At 41.4% G+C, this 24,563-nt stretch overlaps 2 protein-coding genes across 3 annotated transcripts in view; one reads left to right on the forward strand and one right to left on the reverse strand.

The window, feature by feature from the left end:
- Nucleotides 1–571: 571 nt before the first annotated feature.
- On the reverse strand, nt 572–16,760 carry LOC133538643 (aminoacyl tRNA synthase complex-interacting multifunctional protein 1-like). Its single transcript, XM_061880324.1, has 7 exons — nt 16,605–16,760; nt 12,083–12,213; nt 9,299–9,412; nt 8,757–8,912; nt 7,815–8,011; nt 2,984–3,152; nt 572–813 (listed from the first exon to the last, which is right to left on the reverse strand). Coding segments are annotated over exons 1-7 (936 nt in total). The 5' UTR covers nt 16,607–16,760; the 3' UTR covers nt 572–646.
- A 177-nt stretch (nt 16,761–16,937) lies between these two features.
- Nucleotides 16,938–24,563, forward strand: part of tbck (TBC1 domain containing kinase) — a 45,076-nt gene continuing 37,450 nt past the window's right edge. Inside the window, exons 1-9 of one of the 2 annotated variants that reach the window (XM_061880322.1) lie at nt 16,938–17,103; nt 18,424–18,617; nt 18,712–18,784; nt 20,808–20,922; nt 20,989–21,062; nt 21,301–21,442; nt 21,522–21,582; nt 21,692–21,753; nt 24,360–24,421. In XM_061880322.1, the coding sequence (XP_061736306.1) occupies nt 18,425–18,617; nt 18,712–18,784; nt 20,808–20,922; nt 20,989–21,062; nt 21,301–21,442; nt 21,522–21,582; nt 21,692–21,753; nt 24,360–24,421 (782 nt within the window). In that variant the 5' untranslated portion in view covers nt 16,938–17,103; nt 18,424. Of the gene's footprint in view, nt 17,104–18,386; nt 18,618–18,711; nt 18,785–20,807; nt 20,923–20,988; nt 21,063–21,300; nt 21,443–21,521; nt 21,583–21,691; nt 21,754–24,359; nt 24,422–24,563 lie in introns of both variants that reach the window. The other variant, XM_061880323.1, reaches the window with a different exon arrangement.

Consider the following 24,563-nt stretch of genomic DNA (forward strand, 5'->3'; position numbering starts at 1 on the left):
GCTTCTGGAAAAGTGCCTATTCGGCAAAAAAAGGCAGTTAATCTGGACATCAGCGTCAGCGTGATAAAGGCTGCTTTGTTAGATTCTATTTTGAGTACACAGTACTCACTTGAGGTTCGCGAGATTTACAAATTCTCTCTCACGCCTTTTAAACTAAACACTCACATGCTGCTGAATGTTACGGCGGAGCGGCTTGTTTTTAAATCATCGGCTGGTTTCGTCATCCATCACGCTAAACGGAGCGTGGACAAATGTGCGGTGTGATGTGGTCTACTTGTGGCAGAGACACAGTTGCTGACCCGTGACAAAATGTTTTTACAGTGTGGAAAGTTAACAGAACGCCTGAAGACTCTGGTTAAAACCCTCAGCGGTTTGGTACCTCTTGACTTGGATCTGTTCTTCCACAGGGGGCGATAAAGCAAAGAGCATGACAGAGGCGGACGTTGACAGTATAGCTGGGGAGTGCCGCAGAAAAGCTTCTGCAAAATAGGTTAGGGGATTTGTTGCACAGCATTGAAAGTTTACCTCTCACCTTCTCATATGGACACAATTTACAGGATTAGGACTCACATTAGGGAGATGAAAACACTTTATTGAAGCCCTTCAAAAAAGGTATCTACTTCAATTTGTCAGCAGCTTGCCTTCTTTATTTGATGCCGCTGTTGCTCATGGTCTGGGCTCGGCATACTCCTTTGCCCGCCACTTCGAACGCAGCCCCTTTGTAGGTTGCCACACACTCGCCATCTGTGCGCAGGTCCGGCTGAATCTGTTCCCACACTTTCTTCTTGGGGTTCAGCTCTTTGTCGGGTTCACCTGCAAACAGTGAAGCGTATTTTAATACTCATGCATGCATACACATGTCAAAAAAGTACATCTTTCCCATTTCAGGAGGCATTTTTTTTATACAGTTCATGTGCTTAAGGCAGTGGTTCTCAAATGGGGGTACGCGTACCCCTGGGGGTACTTGAAGGTATGCCAAGGGGTACGTGAGATTTTTTTAAAACATTCTAAAAATAGCAACAATTCAAAAATCCTTTATAAATATATTTATTGAATAATACTTAAAAAAAATATGAATGTAAGTTCATAAACTGTAAAAAAAAAAATGCAACAATGCAATATTCAGTGTTGACAGCTAGATTTTTTGTGGACATGTTCCATAAATATTGATGTTAAATTGTGCGGACGCTATCCTTCTTTGTGGGGATATCGTTGATTGTCATGTTATTTACGGATGCACTTTGTAGACGCCGACTGCTCCACACGCTGTTAAGTCTTTGCTGTCGTCCAGCATTCTGTTTTTGTTTCATTTGCAGCCAGTTCAGTTTTAGTTTCATTTTGCAATCCATCCCTAAGCTTCAATGCCTTTTCTTGGCGACACTTAATGGCACTCGCCTTTTGTTTATTTTTGGTTTAAGTGTTAGATACCTTCTTACCTACACGCTGCCTCTCACATATTGTGATCATGGCAAACCATTTTCCCGACATCTACAAAGCAATTAGCTACCTGCTGCCACCTACTGATATGGAAGAGTATTACACGGATACTCTGCTGAGCTCTAGACAGCACAGACACCCAACAACTGCACATTTGTGGATTATAATAACTGGTTTGCAAAATTTGTTTTCAACCCAATTAGGTGAAATTACATAATATCCCACGGCACACTAGTGTGTCGCAGCACAGTGGTTGAAAAACATTGGCATAGGATGCTGAAGGTGATGAAGTGTCCAAGTATGTCTGCTCCACAGTTGAACCCAGATGAACACCTGACAAAAGGTGTCAAATAGGGGCGTGAACCTTTGGGTACCCAACGATTCGATCCCATTCTGATTTTTGGAGTCACGATTCAATTAACAATTGATGCTTGACTCAAACAGATTTTTGTAATGTATTTTTAGGCCTAATAATTATAATGCAACTTTCTCAAAACAGGTAACAGATTAAAAAAGCTACTTCTTGGTTGCATGGAGACGGCCTAACAATGTTTTAGGAAAAAAGATTATTTTTAAAAAGAAAACAAAAATATAAGACTTGAATTTTTTTTTCATCGATTTTTGAAAATCACAATCAATTTAGAATCGGGATGAATAAGAATCCCGACTCGAATGTGCATTTTGCGCATCCCTAGTGTCTAACATTCATCAGCCCTGTGATGTCATCATTGAGCAATGGAAGATGGTTCCAGTGACAACCTGTGCAAATGTGTGTAGAGTGGATAGTACATATATTTTTAGTGGTATACTTTCATTCCTATAGTTGTGACCCTTAAGAAGGGATAATAAAATCTTTATGAAAACGTGATGGGTGTACTCACGTTTGCGAGATACTGTACATATACATACATAATGAGCATGACTCCCATTTCTGTTGCTCCGGGAGCAACTACCACATTTGAATGCCAGTGTGTCTGATGATTGACATGCTCACATTTGTAAAACTTGGCTAAACAAACGCAGACATAAGGATTCAATGGAAATGAAAGGACTTACTAAGAGAAACAAAAGCCTTTGCATCAGACTATGTGAGTGCGTGTGTGTGTGTGTGTACACAATACTAAACAAACCCAACACAAACATGGACCACCATGAAAGGGAAGCAGCCTGCTCTTTAGTCCTAATGCTCATAAGAAAATGATGATTCTGGGATGAATGGAAAAAAACAAACATGTTTTATATGATGGAAGCAGCTGGGTATTGAACAACAGCCTCATACTGATCATAACTGAAGAAACTGTAAAGTGGAGCTGTATTGCAATTCATTATGTAAATGAATATTCATTCATAAAGTACAAAGAAAAGCAGGTTTCCTTTGTGGCATTAGCATTGATGGATTTGTCAAAGGCCTTTTATCTGCTAAACAAACAAGAGGATGAAAGCTTTACCCTAATTCAGGATTAAAATGAAAATTTGCAGTGTTGTTTTTGGCCTTTCTTCATTTAGGTCAGGACAACAGACAGACACATTCAGGATGTGGGGGTACCTGGGAAGCCATTGAAGGTGACTCGCTCTCCTGGTACGGCGCCGCCTGGCGGGTCAAGGATTTCCACCTTGTCAGGTGAGCTGGCGCACATGACCATGGCTTGGGAAATCACTCCTCTCATCTTGGCCGGCTTAAGGTTACACATCAGAACTGCCATGCGGTTTTGCATCTGTAGGAAAGCCCCAAAACGGTTCTTACAGTCCAGTTTCTACCATCAATTGGAACTCCGGATTACCTTTGAAGCTATCAATGGACAAAATTTACAGTCTCGACCTCATATTTTTCATAACTCCAATGGAGCAGGATTTTGAATATGAGTGGTCAGCATTCAGGGACTTGCATGTGTCAAAAAGAGCCATGTTTTTGTCTCTTATGCACTCCAAATAACTAAAGAGTAACTCCACTTATTGGGGGAATTGTGGTAATCGTTTACAATCTTTTTGTAAGACAAGAACACATACGTTTTTCTTTGTGGGGCGGCGTGGCTCGGTTGGTAGAGCGACCATGCCAGCAACTTGAGAGTTCCAGATTCGATCCCTGCTTTCATCATAGTCACTGCCGTTGTGTTCTTGGGCAAGATACTTTACCTACCTGCTCCCAGTGCCACCAACACTGATTCAAATGTAACTTAGTCATGGTCAAAAGTTTAAAGAACATAATATCATGGCTGTCTTGAGTTTCCAATAATTTCTACAACTTTTATTTTTTTGTGATAGAGTGATTGGAGCACATACTTGTTGGTCACAAAAAACATTCATGAAGTTTGGTTCTTTTTTGAATGTATTATGGGTCTACTGAAAATGTGACCAAACCTGCCGGGTCAAAAGTATACATACAGCAATGTTAATATTTGGTTACATGTCACTTTGCAAGTTTCGCTGCAATAAGGCACTTTTGGTAGACATTCACAAGCTTCTGGTTGAATTATTGACCACTCGACAAAATTGGTGCAGTTCAGCTAATTTTTTTGGTTTTCTGACATGGACCTGTTTCTTCAGCATTGTCCACACTTTTAAGTCCGGACTTTGGGAAGAACATTTAAAACCTCAACTCGAGCCTGATTTAGTCATTCCTTTAGCACTTTTGACATGTGTTTGGTGTCATTGTCCTGTTGGAAGACCCAACTGCACCCAAGACCCAACATCCGTACTGATGATTTTAGGTTGTCCTTAAGAATTTGGAGGTAATCCTCTGTTTTCATTGTTCCATTTAGTCTCTGTAAAGCACCAGTTCCATTGGCAGCAAAACAGGCCCAGAGCATAATGCTACCCCCACCATGGTTGGCTGTAGGATTGGTGTTCCTGGGATTAAAGGCCTCACCTTTTCTCCTCTAAACATATCGCTGGGTATTGTGGCCAAACAGCTCATTTTTTTCTTTCATCTGACATCTCATGGACAAAGAAAAGACCTTCTGGAAGAAAGGTGTCTGGTCAGATGAAACAAAATTTAGCTGTTTGGCCACAATACCCAACAATATGTTTGGAGGAGAAAAGGTGAGGCCTCTAATCCCAGGAACACCATGCCTAACTTTGAACTCTTTGAAGTATGCATTTTTGGGTCTTGAACACAGTAAGTGCAAGCTCCCTGCCATGAGTGCATCTGCAGCAGACAAAAAAAAGTGAGTTTCATTGTGGATGCACTGAACTGCTTGTAAAATGCCCATAAGAAGTGGTACGTATCTGCTGATTGTTTGATAGCAAAACGCCACAAGTAGGAGCAATAATGTTACTTGTCGGATCTGCACCACCTCCATTGTTTATTTCCGAGTTAAAATGCATTTATAAAAATAGATTAACATGTTCTTGTCCTAAATGATTGTTAAAGAGAGACAAAATTCCCAAAATAAATGCAGTTCCCCTTTAAAGTTAATATGTTCTTATAGCCTCACTAAACAAGGTGGAAACAAAAGCTGAGCTGTGGGAAATTTAACTGGTTGGTTGCAAGGAATCGTGGCTTAAAGGGGACCCATGTGGATTTTTCTTCTTTTCTGACTTGTGATTGTTGTTACATTGTTGACTACTGGTGTGAAATAATATTAAAGCGTCAAGTCATAGGGTTACATGCATTTGGGTGTGAGATTGCAGGCAGTTTAGGATGCCGCTGAATGCTGTGTTTTGCTGTCTTTTTTTAAATAGTAGGCCCCTCGTGAAGTCACAGCGTGCCTGGCCCCTCCTCTCTGCTTTGCATCAAACTGAGCTTTCCATGCCAATTATCCATCATCTCATGCTGTCCCGCCTGCTCTGCTATCTACAGAGATAAATACTTCCATGTTTGTCTACATTGAATTCGGGACTGTTTTGTTAGACGCAAAACTCAGACTAAAAAGACGGCGCCATTGTGACATTACTACATGGCATATTACTATCTAGTGCGAAATGCCGGCTCTGTCTAGTGGTACACCAAACAATCACTTTATTAAAGTACAGTGTTTTATTTTCCTGTATTCAAACAGGGACGGCGTGCCTCTGGTGGTAGAGCGCACATTCCAGCAACCAGAGGGTTCTTGGTTCGATCCCCGGCTTCTGCCATCCTAGTCACGTCCGTTGTGTCCTTGAGCAAAACACTTCAGCCTTTCTCCTGATGAGTCATGGTTAGAGCCTTGCACGGCAGCTCCCGCCATCAATGTGTGAATATGGGTGTGTGAACGGGTGAATATGGATATAGTGTCAAAGCGCTCTGAGTACCTTGAAGGTAGAAAAGCGATATACAAGTATAACCCATTTACTATTTACAGTTTTAGTGTTTAAATTGTCTCCAATTCCAGGGCATTCCAGTACAGTTCGAGATGCTACCTCAGTAGAAGCATTTAAGTCTCATCTTAAAAGTCATTTGTATACTCTAGCCTTTAAATAGACCCCCTTTTTAGACCATTTGATCTGCCGTTTCTTTTCTTTTTCTCCTCTGTACCCCTCTCCCTTGTGGAGGGGCGGCAGGGGGGACACAGGTCCGGTGGCCATGGATGAAGTACTGGCTGTCCAGAGTCGGGTCCCAGGATGGACTGCTCGCTTGTGTATCGGGCTGCTGATCCGCCTCCGCTCGGGATGGTTTCCAGCTGGCTCCACTATGGCCGGGACTCTCGCTACTATATATTTTTTCTTTGTTTGTTTTTCCAAGAAGGCGCTGCTGTAGTGGCTGCTGTAGGCAGGAGCTCTGTGCTCTTGTGTCATCCTTTTGTGTTTCCCTCTTTTTTTCATGTGTTATTATATTTTCTTGCCTTTTGGTCCGGGACCCTTTGGGACTGTGTGACAAGGGGTGGCACTTTCGTGACCTCTGTGGTGCTTTTTTTGTGGACTTCTGGATCTGCCTCCCGGGAGCCTTTTGGCCAGGGAGACCAGCTGCAGGGTCCCTGCCACACCGGAGTCGGTTTGGAGGGACTGGAGGAGATGCGGATGAGGGGACAGGGCTGCGGAGCTAGCACTGAGCGCTGGGACGGAGAGTCTTCGCGGTGTCTTGGCTGGGTGAGCAGGTGTCGGACACCTCAGTCACCTTGGACGTATCCTCGCTCATCCATGCGGACTGGACACTGGCCGAGAGTGGAGTGGGCTGTCTTGGTTGCTTTGTTGGGCCTGCTCCTGTCTCTGGCCATGCTCCCTCCACCCCAGCGGACGATGGCGTGGAACACAGCAGAGGCCACCACAGTGGATATGTTTATTTTACTTTTTATTCATAGCTGTGTGTAGAAGTGTCTGGTTGTATCCGCTGCTTTAATGTCCTCTGTGTTCTTTGATGTTTGCTGTTTCCCTCTTACACACATGTAAGAGGGATGTGTTCTATGGCTATGAGTTGTTTTTTTCCCTTGGCCTCAGTCTGCACCTCCTCTCCAGGGCCCAGGCTAAGACTGATTTTTTAAATTTTATTTTAATCTTCTATTTTTTTTTCTCCCATTCCCCCCTTGTTTACCTGTATCTCATCTTTTTTGTAAGGGGCGCTGGAAGCCGGCAGACCCGTCAGCGATCCTGTTCTGTCTCCCTGTAATGTTTGTCTGATCTTGAATGGGATTGTGCTGAAAATGTCAATTTTCCTGAAGGAACTCTCCTGACGGAATAAATAAAGTACTATCTAATCTAATATTGATCCACTTTGGACTGGACTCTCACCGTTATGTTAGATCCACTGTGGGGGGAGGGTGATGGGGGTGCCCACATATGCGGCCCTCTCCAAGGTTTCTCATAGTCATCATTTTCACTGTCGTCCCACTGGGTGTGAGTTTTTCCTTGCCCTTATTTGGGCTCTGTACCGAGGATGTCGTTGTGGTTTGTGCAGCCCTTTGAGACACTTGTGATTTAGGGCTATATAAATAAAGATTGATTGATTGTGTGTAATGTTACTGTGGCTAAAAATATAAAATATACCAAATAAGGGACGGCGTGGCGCAGTGGGGAGAGTGGCCGTGCGCAACCCGAGCGTCCCTGGTTCAATTCCCACCTAGTACCAACCTCGTCACGTCCGTTGTGTCCTGAGCAAGACACTTCACCCTTGCTCCTGATGGGTGCTGGTTGGCGCCATGCATGGCAGCTCCCTCCATCAGTGTGTGAATGTGTGTGTGAATGGGTAAATGTGGAAGTAGTGTCAAAGCGCTTTGAGTACCTTGAAGGTAGAAAAGCGCTATACAAGTACAACCCATTTATTTATTTATTTCTTTAAATAACACTTATAACTTGTTTTAATGAACACTTAGCCCTACTATGCTACAGAATTTCATATTTGGTCATTGTAAGTGTTTTCTGAAGTGGTACTTAGTGGAAGATGTGATCTAGACCACAAGTAAGTGTATTAAATGTACATTACAATCACCATATGTCCCCTTTCGAGTGTCTAAAAGTGAGTGTACCTGCTCCAGAGGAATGTGCTTGACCAGCCCGCTGACCACGGTCCTGGGTGAGGGCTCGCCAACATCCACCTGCTCCACATAGAGACTGTCTGCATCCGGGTGTTTCTCTGCCGTTAAAATGCGTCCCACGCGCAGGTCCAGGCGAGACACGTCCACCTTGATGTCCTCCAGACCAGCGGCTGGCTGCGGCTTCTTCTCTATGTTAGGCAACAGTCAGTATGAGAGTCTGTTTGTGCAGTCAAATGTGGACTTAAAGTATTTAACATGTTTTGGAACAAAAGCATCTGTGAGTGTTTTCATGCTGGTTTAGCAAATGTGCAATGTGAGGTTCTAGGAAATGTTTGTTTGAGAACCCTGCACCAACTGGCTAAAAATAAAGGAAGGAAGAGATGAAACAAAGACGGGCTTCTGCCTGGAATAAGATTTAATCTCCTCCAATAAAGTGGAGGCAGAGCGCCGCCGATGGCAGCCATCAGGCAAAACAAAACAACCTTTAGAAGTAAACGGCTGACCAAGAGGGCCTCTGAAGATTAACACACTTTATTTAATCGAACACAGATGCAGGTTTTGTTACGTCGACTTATTTAGACTTGACCACTTTAACACGTGAAATCCAATAAATTCACTGCGGTTTTATGATGAGCGGATGTTCCCCGCAGCACGACACAAGGCCTTTCTAGTTGGAGAAACCCATCAACACCTGATATGAGAAATGTTCTGAGATAAAATGAGCTTTTGAACAAAAGATTGCTGCATCTGGTGAACCGTTTTAAAAGAAGGCAAAAGGTCACTTTTAACGGTGTCAGCGTAGCTCAACAGACAATGGAACACATTGTGTTACTCGATGGACAGTAACAGTCAATTTGATGGCTTGTCATGACTTCAAAAGGATTAATAACAGGAAGAACGTTAATGTGCGGCAGATTGCGCTCCATATGTCACCTTTTTTCTCTGGCTTCTTTTTGTTGTCATCTTTAGGAGCAGGGCTCTGGACAGCGGCAGGGGTTGCAGAGGGTGTCGCAGTCGCAGGCGTGGGAGGAGCGGCGTGGGAAAGGCACTGAACGCCGCCTTCCACTGATGGCAAGGCTACATCGAGCACTGTGGCAAAGAAACAGAAAAAATCATCATAGGACTTTTGTCAATCAGAAACTTCACCACTTGAAGATGTAAAACGTGAGGCAAAGTGTACAAATGTATTTATTAGTGGCGGGAGTATGCAAAAGGAAGGCTTAATTAGACAGGGGTGGGTCAAAAGTAGTGTCAAGTCCAAAGGGATGTTTTTTTTTTCTAACATGACCTCCTGGAGCAAAAAAGGGGAGATACGGGAGTTTCCTCACGTTTGGCGCTCAAAAACAGGCTTTAGGGACAATATTTGAAACTCATTAGAATTTTTTTTTGGCACATCACTGCACTTTTAACAAGTGTCAATCAAAATTAAAAACATTGGGCCACATTTCTAAAAACTATTCCAAAGTCTACGTTACCTCCCCTACTCTTTTCTTTCTCCAGCAGCTGCTTTTTCAGTAGATCGATGTCTTGCTTCAGTTTGGCATTTTCCACTAGCAGTTTCTTCTCCTCTTTGACGCTGGCCTGGGCAACTGCAAGGAGGAAAACTTTCATTACTTTCCAGAAAAACTGTACTTTAGGAACTAATTCTCAACTAAAGCAAATATACTAAAGAGTGACCAGGCTTAAAATAAATCAAATAATATAACAATTAATTACAATTGATGAGATTTATTTGGGTGCATGAGGGTTCACTCTGTGCAACGCTCTCAGTACCCGAACAGGTTTATTCAATAGCAGAAATAAATGGACGCAGCAAATTCTCGTGTTAACCATCTATAATCTTTGTCTCTGTGGGCAGGGGACCGCTAGCTAACAAACACACACGATGTACAGACAGAGCTTTATTGGTCATTGCTCACTAGCGAGAGGCACCGCAAAGTAACAGAAATTAGGAGGAAAAAACATTATGTCCCTGTGTGGAAAAGTTCAGCTTCCAACCGAATGAGCCCATCAACACAAACGAACAAGCCAGTATGCCAAATTTGTTGGAAAGTGATATATAAAAAAATGTAAAATGTAAAACATTTAAAAAAAAGGCAAAGCAAACCATTTGACTTAGTTATTCCAATTAGGGAAAAAACTACACTTATTCACTGGTGAAAGGAGTGAACCGAATCCTCTAAGCCAGTGGTTCTCAACCTTTTTTCAGTGATGTACCCCCGGTGAACATTTTTTTAATTCAAGTACCCCCTAATCAGAGCAAAGCATTTTTGGTTGAAAAAAATAGATAAAGAGGGAAAATACAGCACTATGTCATCAGTTTCTGATTTATTAAATTGTATAACAGTGCAAAATATTGCTCATTTGTAGTGGTCTTTCTTGAACTATTTGGGGAAAAAAAGATATGAAAATAACTAAAAACTTGTTGAAAAATAACCAAGTGATTCAGTTATGAATAAAGATTTCTACACATAGAAGTAATCATCAACTTAAAGTGCCCTCTTTGGGGATTGTAATAGAGATCCATCTGGATTCATCAACTTAATTCTAAACATTTCTCCACAAAAAAGAAATCTTTAACATCAATATTTATGGAACATGTCCACAAAAAAATTTAGCTGTCATCACTGAATATTGCATTGTTGTATTTTTTTTACAGTTTATGAACTTACATTCATATTTTGTTAAAGTATTATTCAATGAATATATTTATAAAGGATTTTTGAATTGTTGCTATTTTTAGAATATTTTAAAAAAATATCACGTACCCCTTGGCATACCTTCAAGTACCCCCAGGGGTACGCGTACCCCCATTTGAGAACCACTGCTCTAAGCGGCCTTTTTTGGGTAGCAACTTGGTCATCTACCCTTAGCAAATCTAAAAAATAATCTTGTAGCATTTACTACTTTAATGGCTGGAAGACTCATTGTGTTAAATTGGAAGGCAACAGCGCCTCTGTGCCACACCCTCTGGATGAAACATGTCCTGTAGTTTCTCAAACTGGAGAAGATTACACTGACAATGAATGATTGTTCTGCAAAGTTTCAAACAACAGTGGGGTGCTTTTCTGAAATATGTAAAAGAAACTGATCTCAAAATGAATCCCGATTGAATCATTCCCGGGCTCGGGATCTTTCTGTGTGGAATTTGCATGATCTCTCCGTGACTGCGAGGGTTCCCTCTGGGTACTCCGGCTTCCTCCCACCTCCAAAGACATGCACCTGGGGATAGGTTGATTAGCAACTCTAAAACTGGCCCTAGTGTGTGAATGTGAGTGTGAATGTTGTCTGTCTGTCTGTGTTGGCCCTGCGATGAGATGGCGACTTGTCCAGAGTGTACGCCGCCTTCCGTCCGAATGCAGCCAAGACAGGCTCGCGACACCGAACTGGACAAGCGGTAGTAAATGGATGGATGGATGAATCAAAATTGAAATGTGTGTGATTGATGAGCCTTTCGTGTGCTCGTGGGTTGCTATACCTCTTTAAGGCCATTCAGGAATGTAGCTATCTGTGGTTTTATGTTGACATCTGTCTGCAGTTTCTTACTTTATTTGTTATTATTACTTTATTTGTCGGGGAAAGAACAGCAAATTTGATGTGTGTTTGACTATTTAATTAAATTTGAAAATCATTGGTGTAACTGAAGACGCCGGATCGGTGCGGCATCTTCGGTAATGCAGACGTCGTATCGATCCGTTGTAGTGAAGAAGGAGCTGAGCCGGAAGGCAAAGCTCTCAATTTACCGGTCGATCTACGTTCCCATCCTCACCTATGGTCATGAGCTTTGGGTCATGACCGAAAGGATAAGATCACGGGTACAAGCGGCCGAAATTAGTTTCCTCCGCCGTGTGGCGGGGCTCTCCCTTAGAGATAGGGTGAGAAGCTCTGCCATCCGGGAGGAACTCAAAGTAAAGCCGCTGCTCCTTCACATCGAGAGGAGTCAGATGAGGTGGTTCGGGCATCTGGTCAGGATGCCACCCGAACGCCTCCCTAGGGAGGTGTTTAGGGCACGTCCAACCGGTAGGAGGCCACGGGGAAGACCCAGGACACGTTGGGAAGACTATGTCTCCCGGCTGGCCTGGGAACGCCTCGGGATCCCCCGGGAAGAGCTAGACAAAGTGGCTGGGGAGAGGGAAGTCTGGGTTTCCCTGCTTAGGCTGTTGCCCCCGCGACCCGACCTCGGATAAGCGGAAGAAGATGGATGGATGGATGGATGGTGTAACAAAAGTGACAGCTATAGACTGTATATAAAAACTTACCAGCTTTTTCCTTCAAGAGCTGAACCTGTTGTTTAAGGTACTCGATGAGCCGGTCAGCCTCGTCTGCTCGCTGCTGCAGTCTCACCAAAGGGTTGGGACTCGACATCTTGACCAAGAAGCGAGAAACAAACCTTTGTAGGTGGAGGGGGAAAAAACACCACAAATGGAGATGTATTAATATGACGTGAATGGCTGTAGAAATGACATCGTTATCATTAAAACGGATACATAATGCTTAGTGTTTTACAAAAGCTGGATTTGTTTAGCACATACAGTAGGTCCTACTAAAAATGGCATATCATACTCCATATATTGAGGTTCTGATCATAATTTGTTGCAAAATAGTCATTGTCTTTCATGAAGTCTGCCATTAGTAGTAGCAGCAGTTATTATTGAAGGGAATAGTGAACGCTGTGATGCGTTTGTAAAATGAATGTACCGCCATATGCTTAAAAATGACCCAAACACATTAATATTACATGTTATTATAATTGTGCCTGTTACGACATTACATATACAGTGTATATATAAAGTTTTTTTATAGTTCTTTATTTACGCTTTAGAATGTATAAAAAAAGGTTAAAAAAAACATGTGTTCTTGTATTACATGGGGATTAGGAATGATAAGACACAATTCCAAAACAATTTCATAGTGCCAAAACGCGACCCAACCGTTTGAGGGAGAATATTTGAATGTGACAATTGTGTTTCATTTTGCTAACCTTCCTTACTTAAACTAATGTGAATGCAAAAGTGTAAAGATTTACAACACAGATTTAGTGTTTCAAAATGTGTACTTTACGACCATGCCTTACCGTTTGGATGGACGCCCAACGTGACAAAATAGTGACCTCTGTCCTTTGGAGTAGGAGGTGAAATAAACAAAACTGAAACTGTCCTGATATTTGAATGAAGTTGATTAGATTAGATTAGATTAGATAGTACTTTATTTATTCCTTCAGGAAAGTTCCTTCAGGAAATTAAGAGGTCTTTACAAAAATAAGCACAGATGTTCTACTGTAATTGCAACTTGAAAAAAAAAAATTGTCTTATTATAAATTGCTAGAAAACAACAGCTTGCTCAAGATTAAACAAATGTTGAGAGAGGAGGTGGGAATTAGAAATAGCTGGCGTTGACTTTAAAGAATTAGGATCAAAGTGTTGTTTTCTTCCAGTAAAGTCAAGTGATTAAAAGAGGACCAGCAGTGTACTAACAAGAAAGGATGATCTCATTGGGTCCATTTAGCAGCATATTTATTTTAACCTAATATACACACTGTTTCATTAGGAAATCATATGTAAACACAAAAGGGAATTACTGTATAATTTTTATGTATTTTTTTCCAATACGGCGCCGCTGTAGTGGCTGCTGTCGGCAGGAGCTCTGTGCTCTTGTGTCATCCTTTTGTGTTTCCCTCTTGTTTTCATGTCTTATTATATATACATATATATATGTATATATATATATATATATTTTTTTTTTTTTGGTGCCTTTTGGTCCGGGACCCTTTGGGACTGTGTGACAAGGGGTGGCACTTTTGTGACCTCTGCGGTGCTTTTTGTGGACTTCTGGATCTGCCTCCCGGGAGCCTTTTGGCCATGGAGACCAGCTGCTGGGTCTCTGCCACACCGGAGTCAGTTTGGAGAGACTGGAGGAGATGCGGATGAAGAGACAGGGCAGCGGAGCTGGCACTGAGCACCGGGATGGACAAGCTTCACAATGTCTTGGCTGAATGAGCAGGTATCAGACACCTCAGTCTTCTTGGACATATCCTCGCTCATCCATGCGGACTGGACACCGGCCGAGAGTTGGTTGGTGGCCGAGAGTGGAGTCGGCTCTCTTGATTGCTTTGTTGGGTCTGCTCCTGTCTCTGGCCATACTCTCTCCACCCCAGCCGACGATGGCGTGGAACACCGCAGACGCCACCACAGTGTATATGTTTCTTTTACTTTTTATTCATAGCTGTATGTAGAAGTGGCTGGTTGTATCAGCTCTGCTGCTTTAATGTCTTTCATGTCCTTTGTGTTCTTTGATGTTTCCCTCTTACATGTGTTCTATGGCTATGAGTTGTTGTTTTTTGTTTTTTTCTTCCCTTGGGCCCAGGCTTCGACCGATTTTTAAAATTGTATTTAATTTTAATCTTCTATTTTTTTCTCCCATTCCCCCCTACTTGTTTACCTGTATCTCATATTTTTCGTAAGGGCCGCTGGAAGCCGGCAGACCCGTCAGCAATCCTGTTCTGTCTCCCTGTAATGTTTGTCTGATCTTGAATGGGATTGTGCTGAAAATTTCAATTTTCCTGAAGGAACTCTCCTGAAGGAATAAATAAAGTACTATCTATCTATCTATCTATCTATCTATCTATCTATCATTTTGCCAACCTTCCTTACTTGAACTACCGGTAATATGAATGCAAAAGTGTAAAGGTTTACAATACAGATTTAGTGTTTTAAAATGTGTACTTTACGACCATGCCCTTCCTTTTGGATGGACGCCCAAGGTGACAAAATAGTGACCTCTGTCCCTTGGGGTAAGTGGTGAAATAAACAGTCAAACTGAAACTGTCCTGATATTTGAATGAAGTTGATTCAGAGGTCATCACAAAAATAGGCACAGATGTTCAACTGTAATTGCAACTTTGGGAAAAAACAAAAAAATGTCTCATTATCAATTGCTAGAAAACAACAGCTTGCTCTAGATTAAACAAATATTGAGGGAGAGGGAGAGGTGGGAATTAGAAATAGCTGGCGTTGACTTCAAAGGCCTACTGAAAGCCACTACTACCAATCACGCAGTCTGATAGTTTATATATCAATGATGAAATATTAACATTGCAACACATGCCAATACGGCCTTTTTAGTTTACTAAATTGCAATTTTAAATTTACCGGGAAGTGTCGCGTTGAAAACGTCACGGTATGATGACGTGTATGATGACGCGTGCGTTTGACGTCTCGGGTTATAGCGGACATTATTTTCCAACCCGATCCAAGCTATAAGTAGTCTGCTTTAATCGCATAATTACACAGTATTTTGGACATCTGTGTTGCTGAATCTTTTGCAATTTGTTCAATTGATAATGGAGAAGTCAAAGTAGAAAGATGGAGGTGGGAAGCTTTTAGCCTTTAGCCACACAAACACAGCCGGTGTTTCCTTGTTTAAAATTCCCGAAGGTGAAGCTTTACTATGGTTCAGAGCGGTCAAGCGAACATGGATCCCGACTACATGTCAACCGGCAGTTTTCGGTGAGAAAATTTGGGTAATAGGTCGCCTCTTACTGGAGACATCAGCAGAGCTTGCGTCCTGCTGCAGCTGCCGTGACTTCCCTCAAGAGACTCTGGCGTATATACACCCGTGGCCACAACCCTCCGACTTTCAGGTAATATTTATCTCACTAAAACACTAGTAACACAATAAGCAGATAAGGGATTTTCCAGAATTATCCTAGTAAATGAGTCTAATAACATATAAATCGCTCCCGCTGCAATCGCATTTTTTTTTTTTGTAACTTTTTGTTTTCTAGTCCTTCACTTTAAACTTCCTCATCCACAAATCTTTCATCCTCGCTCAAATTAATGGGGAAATTGTCGCTTTCTTTGTCTGAATAGCTCTAGCTGCTGCAGGCTATGATTGTAAACAATGTGAGGCTGTGAGGAGCCCTACAACCCATGACGTCACGCGCACATCGTCTGCTACTTCTGGTAAAGGCAAGGCTTTTTTGTTAGCAACCAAAAGTTGCGAACTTTATCGCCGATGTTCTCTACTAAATCCTTTCAGCAAAAATATGGCAATATCGCGAAATGATCAAGTATGACACATAGAATGGACCTGCTATCCCCGTTTAAATAAGAAAATCTCATTTCAGTAGGCCTTTAAAGCATTAGGATCAAAGTGTTGTTTTCTTCCAGTAAAGTCAAGTGATTAAAAGAGGACCAGCAGTGTACTAACAAGAAAGGATGATCTCATTGGGTCCATTTAGCAGTGTATTTATTTTAACCTAATATACACTCTGTTTCATTAGTAAATCACATGTAAACACAAAAGCCTCTTGTAAGTCACTATGGTGACTACAAACGTGCCGTAACAGCGCCACCTGTCAGTCTGAAAAGGAACTACACTCTTAAAATAGCAGCAGTCTACATTTCTTCCCCTAAAATGGTTAGTCGGTCTACACTTCAACAAAGTCATTTATTTTTTTTATTTTTTTTAAACGCACGTTTCAAATTGTATTATTTGGCAAAATGGGGAACACATAAAACAAATACTGTAATTTTGAGAAATATTAGTCCGTGTGTAAATTGGGTAAAATTAAAAGAATACAATGTAATATTACAACAGTTGACTACACTCTCATGTCGTGCTTTGTGTACCTTATTCCGATAAATGGTAAGCAAATAAAACTTGCTCGCTGTCACTAAATTCGAATGTGTCACTACAAAAATGACGGAGGAAAGGTTAACTTAATACTACTTTAACAGTCATTTAAAAACATTTTATTATTATAGCAGAGTCGAAACTTACATGGACTGCTGTCGTTCCCCCCAACACGTTCCCCCGCTGTCGGAAGTGGGCTTGGCGTTAGCTCGCCCGGCTAACACGACTTTATCAAACAGGCAAGCGCACGAATACCTAAATTAGGACCCCATATTGTAGATCTGTACACTACATGGATGTAGTAAAACCATGCCGCCACATAGTGTGTATGTCGCTGCTACCACTGAACGCGTCCAAGTCATTTGCATGTGTATAATTTGTCGAGTCTAAATACAAGTCATTGGAACAATAAAAAAGGAGGATTACATTCTTATAATTGTGTGTTTTATTTGAATCTTATAAACGTAATTATAAAAAAAATAGCATTTTGAGCGCATGATTATGACGTCACAGGTCACGTTCACCGCTTTCTCCAGAGTTAGGTGGAATTCAGATAAGAATATATCCAAATATCAACATTTTGTAAATGCTTATCGGATTGAAAGGTGTCTTTCCCGTCAAGTGGGAGTAGGGACACATTTTGCAGGTAATATGCGTATTTTACTCCTTGGTTTTGTACCCGAAAAGCCAACATTTCGGTGTTGTGTTTAAAGCCTACTGAAATGAGATTTTCTTATTTAAAAGAGGATAGCAGGTGCATTCTATGTGTCATACTTGATCATTTCGCGATATTGCCATATTTTTGCTGAAAGGATTTAGTAGAGAACATCGACGATAAAGTTCGCAACTTTTGGTCGCTAATAAAAAAGCCTTGCCTGTACCGGAAGTAGCAGACGATGTGCGCGTGACGTCACGGGTTGTAGGGCTCCTCACATCCTCACATTGTTTATAATCATAGCCACCAGCAGCAAGTGCAATTCAGACCGAGAAAGCGACGAGTTCCCCATTCATTTGAGCGAGGATGAAAGATTTGTGGATGAGGAAAGTTAGAGTGAAGCACAAAAAAAGAAAAGGCGACGGCTCCAGGCGACCGCAGTGTGAGCGATTCAGATGTTATTAGACACATTTACTAGGATAATTCTGGAAAATCCCTTATCTGCTTATTGTGTTAATAGTGTTTTAGTGAGATTATAAAGTCATACCTGAAAGTCGGAGGGCTGCAGTGAACGCCATAAGACAGAGCCAAGAACACAGCTGCCTTTTTGACAGCTATAGGAGGAGGTCGCATAATCCACTCAAGTCTCCAGTAAGAGCCGACTTAATATCACAAATTTCCCATCCAAAAACCGGCTGGTTTACGTAGAGAAACATGTTCGCTTGACCGCTCTGTGTTAAAGCTTCACAACAAACAAACAAACACCGGCTGTGTATTGGTTGCTAAAGGCAGCTGCAATCCACCGATTTCCACCAACAGCATTGTTTTTTATAGTCTCCATTATTAATTGAACAAATTGCAAAAAGATTCAGCAACAAAGATGTCCAAAATATTGTGTAATTGCGCGATGAAAAGAGATGACTTTTAGCCGTAAGTGGTGCTGGGCTAAAATGTCCCCTCCAACCAATAACGTCACAAACACGCTTCATCATTCCGCAACGTTTTCAGCAGGAAACTCCGCGGTAAATTTAAAATTTTAATTTAGTAAACTAAAACGGCCGTATTGGCATGTGTTGCAATGTTAATATTTCATCATTGATATATAAACTATCAGACTGCGTGGTCGGTAGCAGTGGCTTTCAGTAGGCCTTTCAGGGGCTTCGGCGTTGAACACAGCATCCCAGACAGAATGATTTACGTGCACTCCTGTAACATGTAAAACTGCAAATTAATGTATTTGTCACAGTCAGCGTTCGATTTTTTGTCATACCAAGGATCTTTGTATTTGACTTCAACACTGAAATAATCCAGGATGCAGCCCCTGAAGGATGCACAGCTGGGCGCTTTCACATTCTTTGCCTCGGCTCTCCCCCATGATGTCTGTGGGAGCAACGGCCTCCCCCTCACCCCTAACTCCATCAAAATTCTGGGACGGTTCCAAATCTTAAAGACCATCACCCATCCCAGACTGTGCCAGTATGTGGACATCTCCAGAGGAAAGCATGGTAGGATCATTGATAGATCATTGAATCAGTTGCCCACTTGTATGCTGAATACAAAGAGATTTTGCCATTGTGTTTTTAATGTTGACATCTGCAGAACGTCTCATTGTGGTCGCCGAACACTACGAGAGCGGTTTGAGTGATTTCCAAAAACAAGGACACAAAGTCAGGTAAGAATTTCATTAAAATAAGGGCAGGAATGCGGAATCCTTATATAGTGGTAGAGACGTGTACTTCATCAACTGCAGAGAGTACCAGGTATTCATAGGTGTAAGTCAGGGGTGCCCACACCTTTTCTGCAGGCGAGCTACTTTTCAATTGACCAACTCAAGGGGATCTACCTCATTTATATATATAATTTATATTTATTTATTTATGAAAGAGACATTTTTGTCAACAAGTTAAATGTGTTTAATGATAATACAAGCATGTGTAACACATATAGATGTCTTTCTTTCACAAAGACAAGAATATAAGTTGGTGTATTACCTGATTCTGATGACTTGCATTGATTGGAATCACACAGTAGTGATGATAACGTACACATTTTTGAATGGAGGAGAAAAAAAGTCCTCCTTTCCGTACAGTACCACATGAAAGTGGTTGGTTTTTGGCATCTTATTTATCCAGCTTCCATACACTTTACAAGAAAAACATTGGCGGCAAATTCCGTAGCTTGTTTGCTTGTGCACGCCAGCTTTCCGAGACTCTTATTTTGTTAGCGCAGGCGGCATGAAGCAGCGCTTTTATTGTGAAGATAGGAACTGTGCAGTCAGCTTTTAGAGTTTTGAACGGAAGGTATGGCGCGACAGTCGGTTGAAATAAAAAGTGTTTTTCGCCGTCCTGTCGATCATTTTTTCTTACTAATGATCTCGCAGCAGCCAGCGTCATCTCACAAGACCCTCGGGTGCTGTGAATGTCAATCAAGTGACGTCTTGGTGAAGATTGATGATCGCTAATTTTAGGTCTATTTTTTTTAAAGCCTGGCTGGCGATCGACTGACAAACCCTCCGCGATCGACGTAATGCGCACCCCTGGTGTAAGTCATTAAGAAGGGCACATTTATTTGTACAATAATAATATTAAACATTTAAAAAAAAAAAAATTCCACAAAAAGACTTGATAATCTTTAGCCCCTTTTCTTTCAACGCCAAAGTAAACTCCAGCTTTAAAGATGCAGAGATATTCAACTAAATTATTTTGAGGGCCACATTTACAGAAAGCTAAAGACCTGGGAGCCGGACATCTCCCTTCACTATCAGTCAGATTTAGAGTAATCGTTCTCTACAGTAAAATTTTAAAGGTTGTCTCGTTATTTTGTCAGAATTACAGGAGCGTTCTGCTGTTTTCAGGGACTTTCTGCAAAAAAGCTAGTCAAAAGATCTAGGACAACACTTCAGTGTTTTTAAGATCGTGCTGGAAAAAATTTGTTTCTCTCACCAGTTTTTGGAACTGGACATTTGTGGGCCACTAGTTGAAAAGCCCAGATGATGAAAAAGAGAGGACCTAAAATTGGACCTTGAGGAACAATACTAGTATAACTAAAGAAGTAGAACAAATGACTACTGACTGGATCTCAAGTAAACAAGCTACAACAACACCTTAGTTACATAAATCACATTACCAAAAAAAAGTGTAAATGCCAAAAACGAGAGGACTTATAGGGTTGTTCTGAGGAACGTCTCAGTTTGAACAACAATGTTGTAGGTTTACTAGCAGGATTAAAATGTCAGTGCAAGGATGTGCCAATGTCTTTATAGTGGCCCATGTTCCTCTATACATCTGGAGAACTCTACGGTTTTTAGGAATTTCCTGCAAAAATGTCTGAATTCCAAGTTTTAAACTGAACTCGGGGGCCGGTCTGGTGTCATTCTCAGTTAAATAGCCCTGCTGTACTGACGTCTTTTTGCGACAAATATGTACTTGTATCAGTCATAGTAACATTTCATTAAAACCACCTATTTCAGATGTTGTGTTTATTCAGTAGATTAAATAATATTTGAATAAATACCATATACTGATGCTATCTTATGATTCAAAAGTATTTCCCACATAACTGCAATCTATTTGTAGTTGTGGCGCTAAGTTGCATAAAGTAAGTAAAAATAGGAAAAGCAAAACAAATATTTTTTTGAAATAAAAATGTACCTTCTTCTGGTGCTTAATTTTTGTGTGTGTGTTTTTTGTCACAAGCCCAGAGAGGGTTTTGCAGCTTGCCTACGAGGTCCTTGAAGGTCTGGCATACATGAACAAACACGGTATGGTGCACAGAGCCCTAAGTGTCAACAATGTGCTCCTGGACCGCGAGGTAGCATCAACATGAAGCTTAGTTTGAGCTTGAATGGACTGTGTGAGCGGATGTTTTTGTTTGCAGGGGAACGTAAAGCTGGCCAAGTTCGGCCTCTATCACATGACTGATCACGGCGCTGATGTGGACTTTCCAATTGGGTATGATATTTCTTTTATACCAAAAGGTGTATTAAAGCTTTGGGAATTTAGGGATTTTATAAGCACTTTGAGTGTCTGTGTAGTAGTATTTTGCACTTGGAAAAGAGGAAGGATGTCTAAGCGTACATGACTCATGAAAACAATATCACTGTAAGATTTACAAAGTGTCATAAATCAGTTTCAATTGAGTTAACATAACTTATTTAACCAAATTAAAAGTTGTTTCTGGGATCCTCAGATACCCATCATACCTTGCCCCAGAGGTGATCGCTCAGGGTTCCTTCCACCCCAGTGACCCTTCCCACGATAAAGCGCCGCGAACCTCCGGACCCAAAACGGATGTGTGGTCCCTGGGAGTTCTGCTCTTTGAATTGTGTGTTGTAAGAACCAAAACAAAATTAATAAATCTCGCCACGTTTGTCAAGTGCGGACTCTTTCACCTGACTTCTTTTGTTTCAGGGTCGAAAGCTGCTGTACAACATTGACATAAGTGAGAAGCTGAAGTTCATTCTAACTCTGGGTGAGAGTCTTTAACTAGTTAAAAAAAAATATATAGTATTCTTCCAATTATTTTAAATCTTGCGAGCTTTGTGAGACGTCTGCTGTGATGTTGCATCTTCTTATAATAGGCTGTATGGACGACATTGTCACCGTCCTGGGTGAGGAGCACGGTTGCCTGGAAACCATCAAGGTAGTCTTTAAAACATATCATATCATGATTTTTTTTTCTACATTTAAAACACTTCCTTGTGGTCTACATAACATGTAATGGTGGTTCTTTGGTCAATATGTTACATAGATTATGTTTTACAGACCACCTTAATATCGCTTTCTGACTGTCTTGTCAGAATGCGCCGTCTTATTTACGTGCCTCCACTTCGACAGCATCTTCTCCTCCTGTAGTTTTTTTAGCGTTCTTTATGGAGTCAACTGACAGATACCGTATAGGTCCAAACTATACACCACTTTGTTTAAGAAATGGCAACAGCGTAGGATGCATGTAGATGCACGAGCCAGTCTGCCCCATAACAAGAGGATAAAGAAAACAGAGGGGTTTATTGACCGCAACGTCAAACTACAATGGCGTACCTTGCAAGTTGGACTGGCTCCAGCCTTCCCGCGACCACAAAAGGGACAAGCGGTGGAAAACTGATCCATTTTCTACCGCTTATTCCCTTTTAGGGTCGCGGGGGGGCGCTGGCGCCTATCTCAGCTACAATCGGGCGGTAGGCGGGTTACACCCTGGACAAGTCGCCACCCCATCACAGGGCCAACACAGATAGACAGACAACATTCACACTCACATTCACACACTAGGGACCATTTAGTGTTGCCAATCAACCTATCCCCAGGTGCATGTCTTTGGAAGCCGGAGTACCCGGAGGAAACCCACGCAGTCACGGGGAGAACATGCAAACTCCACACAGAAAGATCCCGAGCCTGGATTTGAACCCAGGACTGCAGGACCTTTGTATTGTGAGGCAGACGCACTAACCCCTCTGCCACCGTGAAGCCCTGGATGGATGATATGATTATCATTATGAGCAAAAACAAATGCCAGCCATTCCCTGCTTTTTTTTACACAAGAGACTGTGTTACCTCATGTTCTTTCCTCAAGCATCTTGAGGAAAACGTCCGTAGAAGAAGATGCAAAATAGAACACTAGCAAATTACCTTATTTTTCTCTTGTTTTTGAGCACTAAGCTGTTCTTATTTTTCCATTTTTTTCCTCCAAGTTATTTTTCCCGTCATCTTTCTGTGTGGAGTTTGTATGTCCTCCCCATGACTGCGTGGGTTGCCTCCGGGTACTCCGGCTTCCTCCCACCTCCAAAGACATGCACCTGGGGATAGGCTCCTCCCACCTCAAAGACATGCACCTGGGGATAGGTTGATTGGCAACAGTAAATGGGCCCTAGTGTGTGAATGTGAGTGTGAATGTTGTCTGTCTATCTGTGTTGGCCCTGCGATGAGGTGGGGACTTGTCCAGGGTGTACCCTGCCTTCCGCCCGATTGTAGCTAAGATAGGCACCAGCGACCCCAAAAGGAATAAGTGGTAGAAAATGAATGGATGGATGGATGGATGGATGGATGGGTGCTCATGGTTTCTGAGATTGCATTTGGCTTCAGCCTTTTTAATGTTGTTTTTTTTTTTTATCCAAATTCTAATTAAAACCCTTCTAGTTTGAAGTCTCTATCAATGAAATCAGTGGTTCTCAACCTTTTTTCAGTGATGTACCCCCTGTGAAAATGTTTTTAATTTAAGTACCCCCTAATCAGAGCAAAACATTTTTGGTTGAAAAAAAAGAGATACAGGAGTAAAATACAGCACTATGTCATCAGTTTCTGATTTATTACAGGTGCCCTCTTTGGGGATTGTAATAGAGATCCATCTGGATTCATGAACTTAATCCTAAACATTTCTTCACAAAAAAATAAATCTTTAACATCAATATTTATGGAACATGTCCACAAAAAATTCTAGCTGTCAACACTGAATATTGCATTGTTGCATTTCTTTTCACAGTTTATGAACTTACATTCATATTTTGTTGAAGTATTATTCAATAAATATATTTATAAAGGATTTTTGAATTATTGCTATTTTTAGAATATTTAAAAAAAATCTCATGTACCCCTTGGCATACCTTCAAGTACCCCCATTTATTTCAGTGGTTCTCAAATGGGGGTACACGTACCCTCATTTGAGAACCACTGAATTAAATGATGGCTGCAAATTTCACTCTTCCCGCTTGGTCCGTCACATTTTGCACCAGTCAATTTGACTAGAGTGGTCCATACTTTCCTCACATTGCCATCATTTGGTAATATATGCAGGCTGATCTCTTTTTTGGTTGTATTGCTACAACCTGCAACAATAGTGTTATTGCGGATGAAGATGGTAGCAAAACACATACTGCATACTATGAAATTGCCTCCAGTCTTCTGTAGGTCACATCAGCAGCCTGATGCAGGACCACTCACATTTTAAAGCTAAAAGTGGGCGTTCCAAAATATGCTGAGACTCGATAGAAAAAAAGACTAAAATTATGTGTTTTATCACTTGGGAAATTTTACTTGTCAATATTTTTTATATCTACAACTATGAAATTAAAGTAATGATGTTGTCAGCATTAGAATAGGATATGAGTATAGTGCTTTTCATTCAATAGTAGAGATTGGGCCTTTTGCCTAAAATATGCTCAACTCTTTACATTTTTGCGTTTTGTCCAACTCCAGCTTTTGGTACAACTGAACTATACATTTTAGAATGCTGTCTTTAAAAACATTTTTTTACAGGACCTGCCTGAGAATGTTCTGGAGTTACTACGAAAATGCTTGACCTTCCTTCCTTCCAAACGGTATGAGTAACACATGCTTTTTTTTTTAGTAAGCCGTATGAACATTATTAAGTGACATAATGTAGATCAGGGGTGCCCACACTTTTTCTGCAGGCGAGCTACTTTTCAATTGACCAACTCGAGGGGATCTACCTCATTTATA

This window comes from Nerophis ophidion, linkage group LG20 (genome assembly GCF_033978795.1).
Source record: "Nerophis ophidion isolate RoL-2023_Sa linkage group LG20, RoL_Noph_v1.0, whole genome shotgun sequence".
In the NCBI taxonomy this organism is placed as follows: domain Eukaryota; kingdom Metazoa; phylum Chordata; class Actinopteri; order Syngnathiformes; family Syngnathidae; genus Nerophis; species Nerophis ophidion.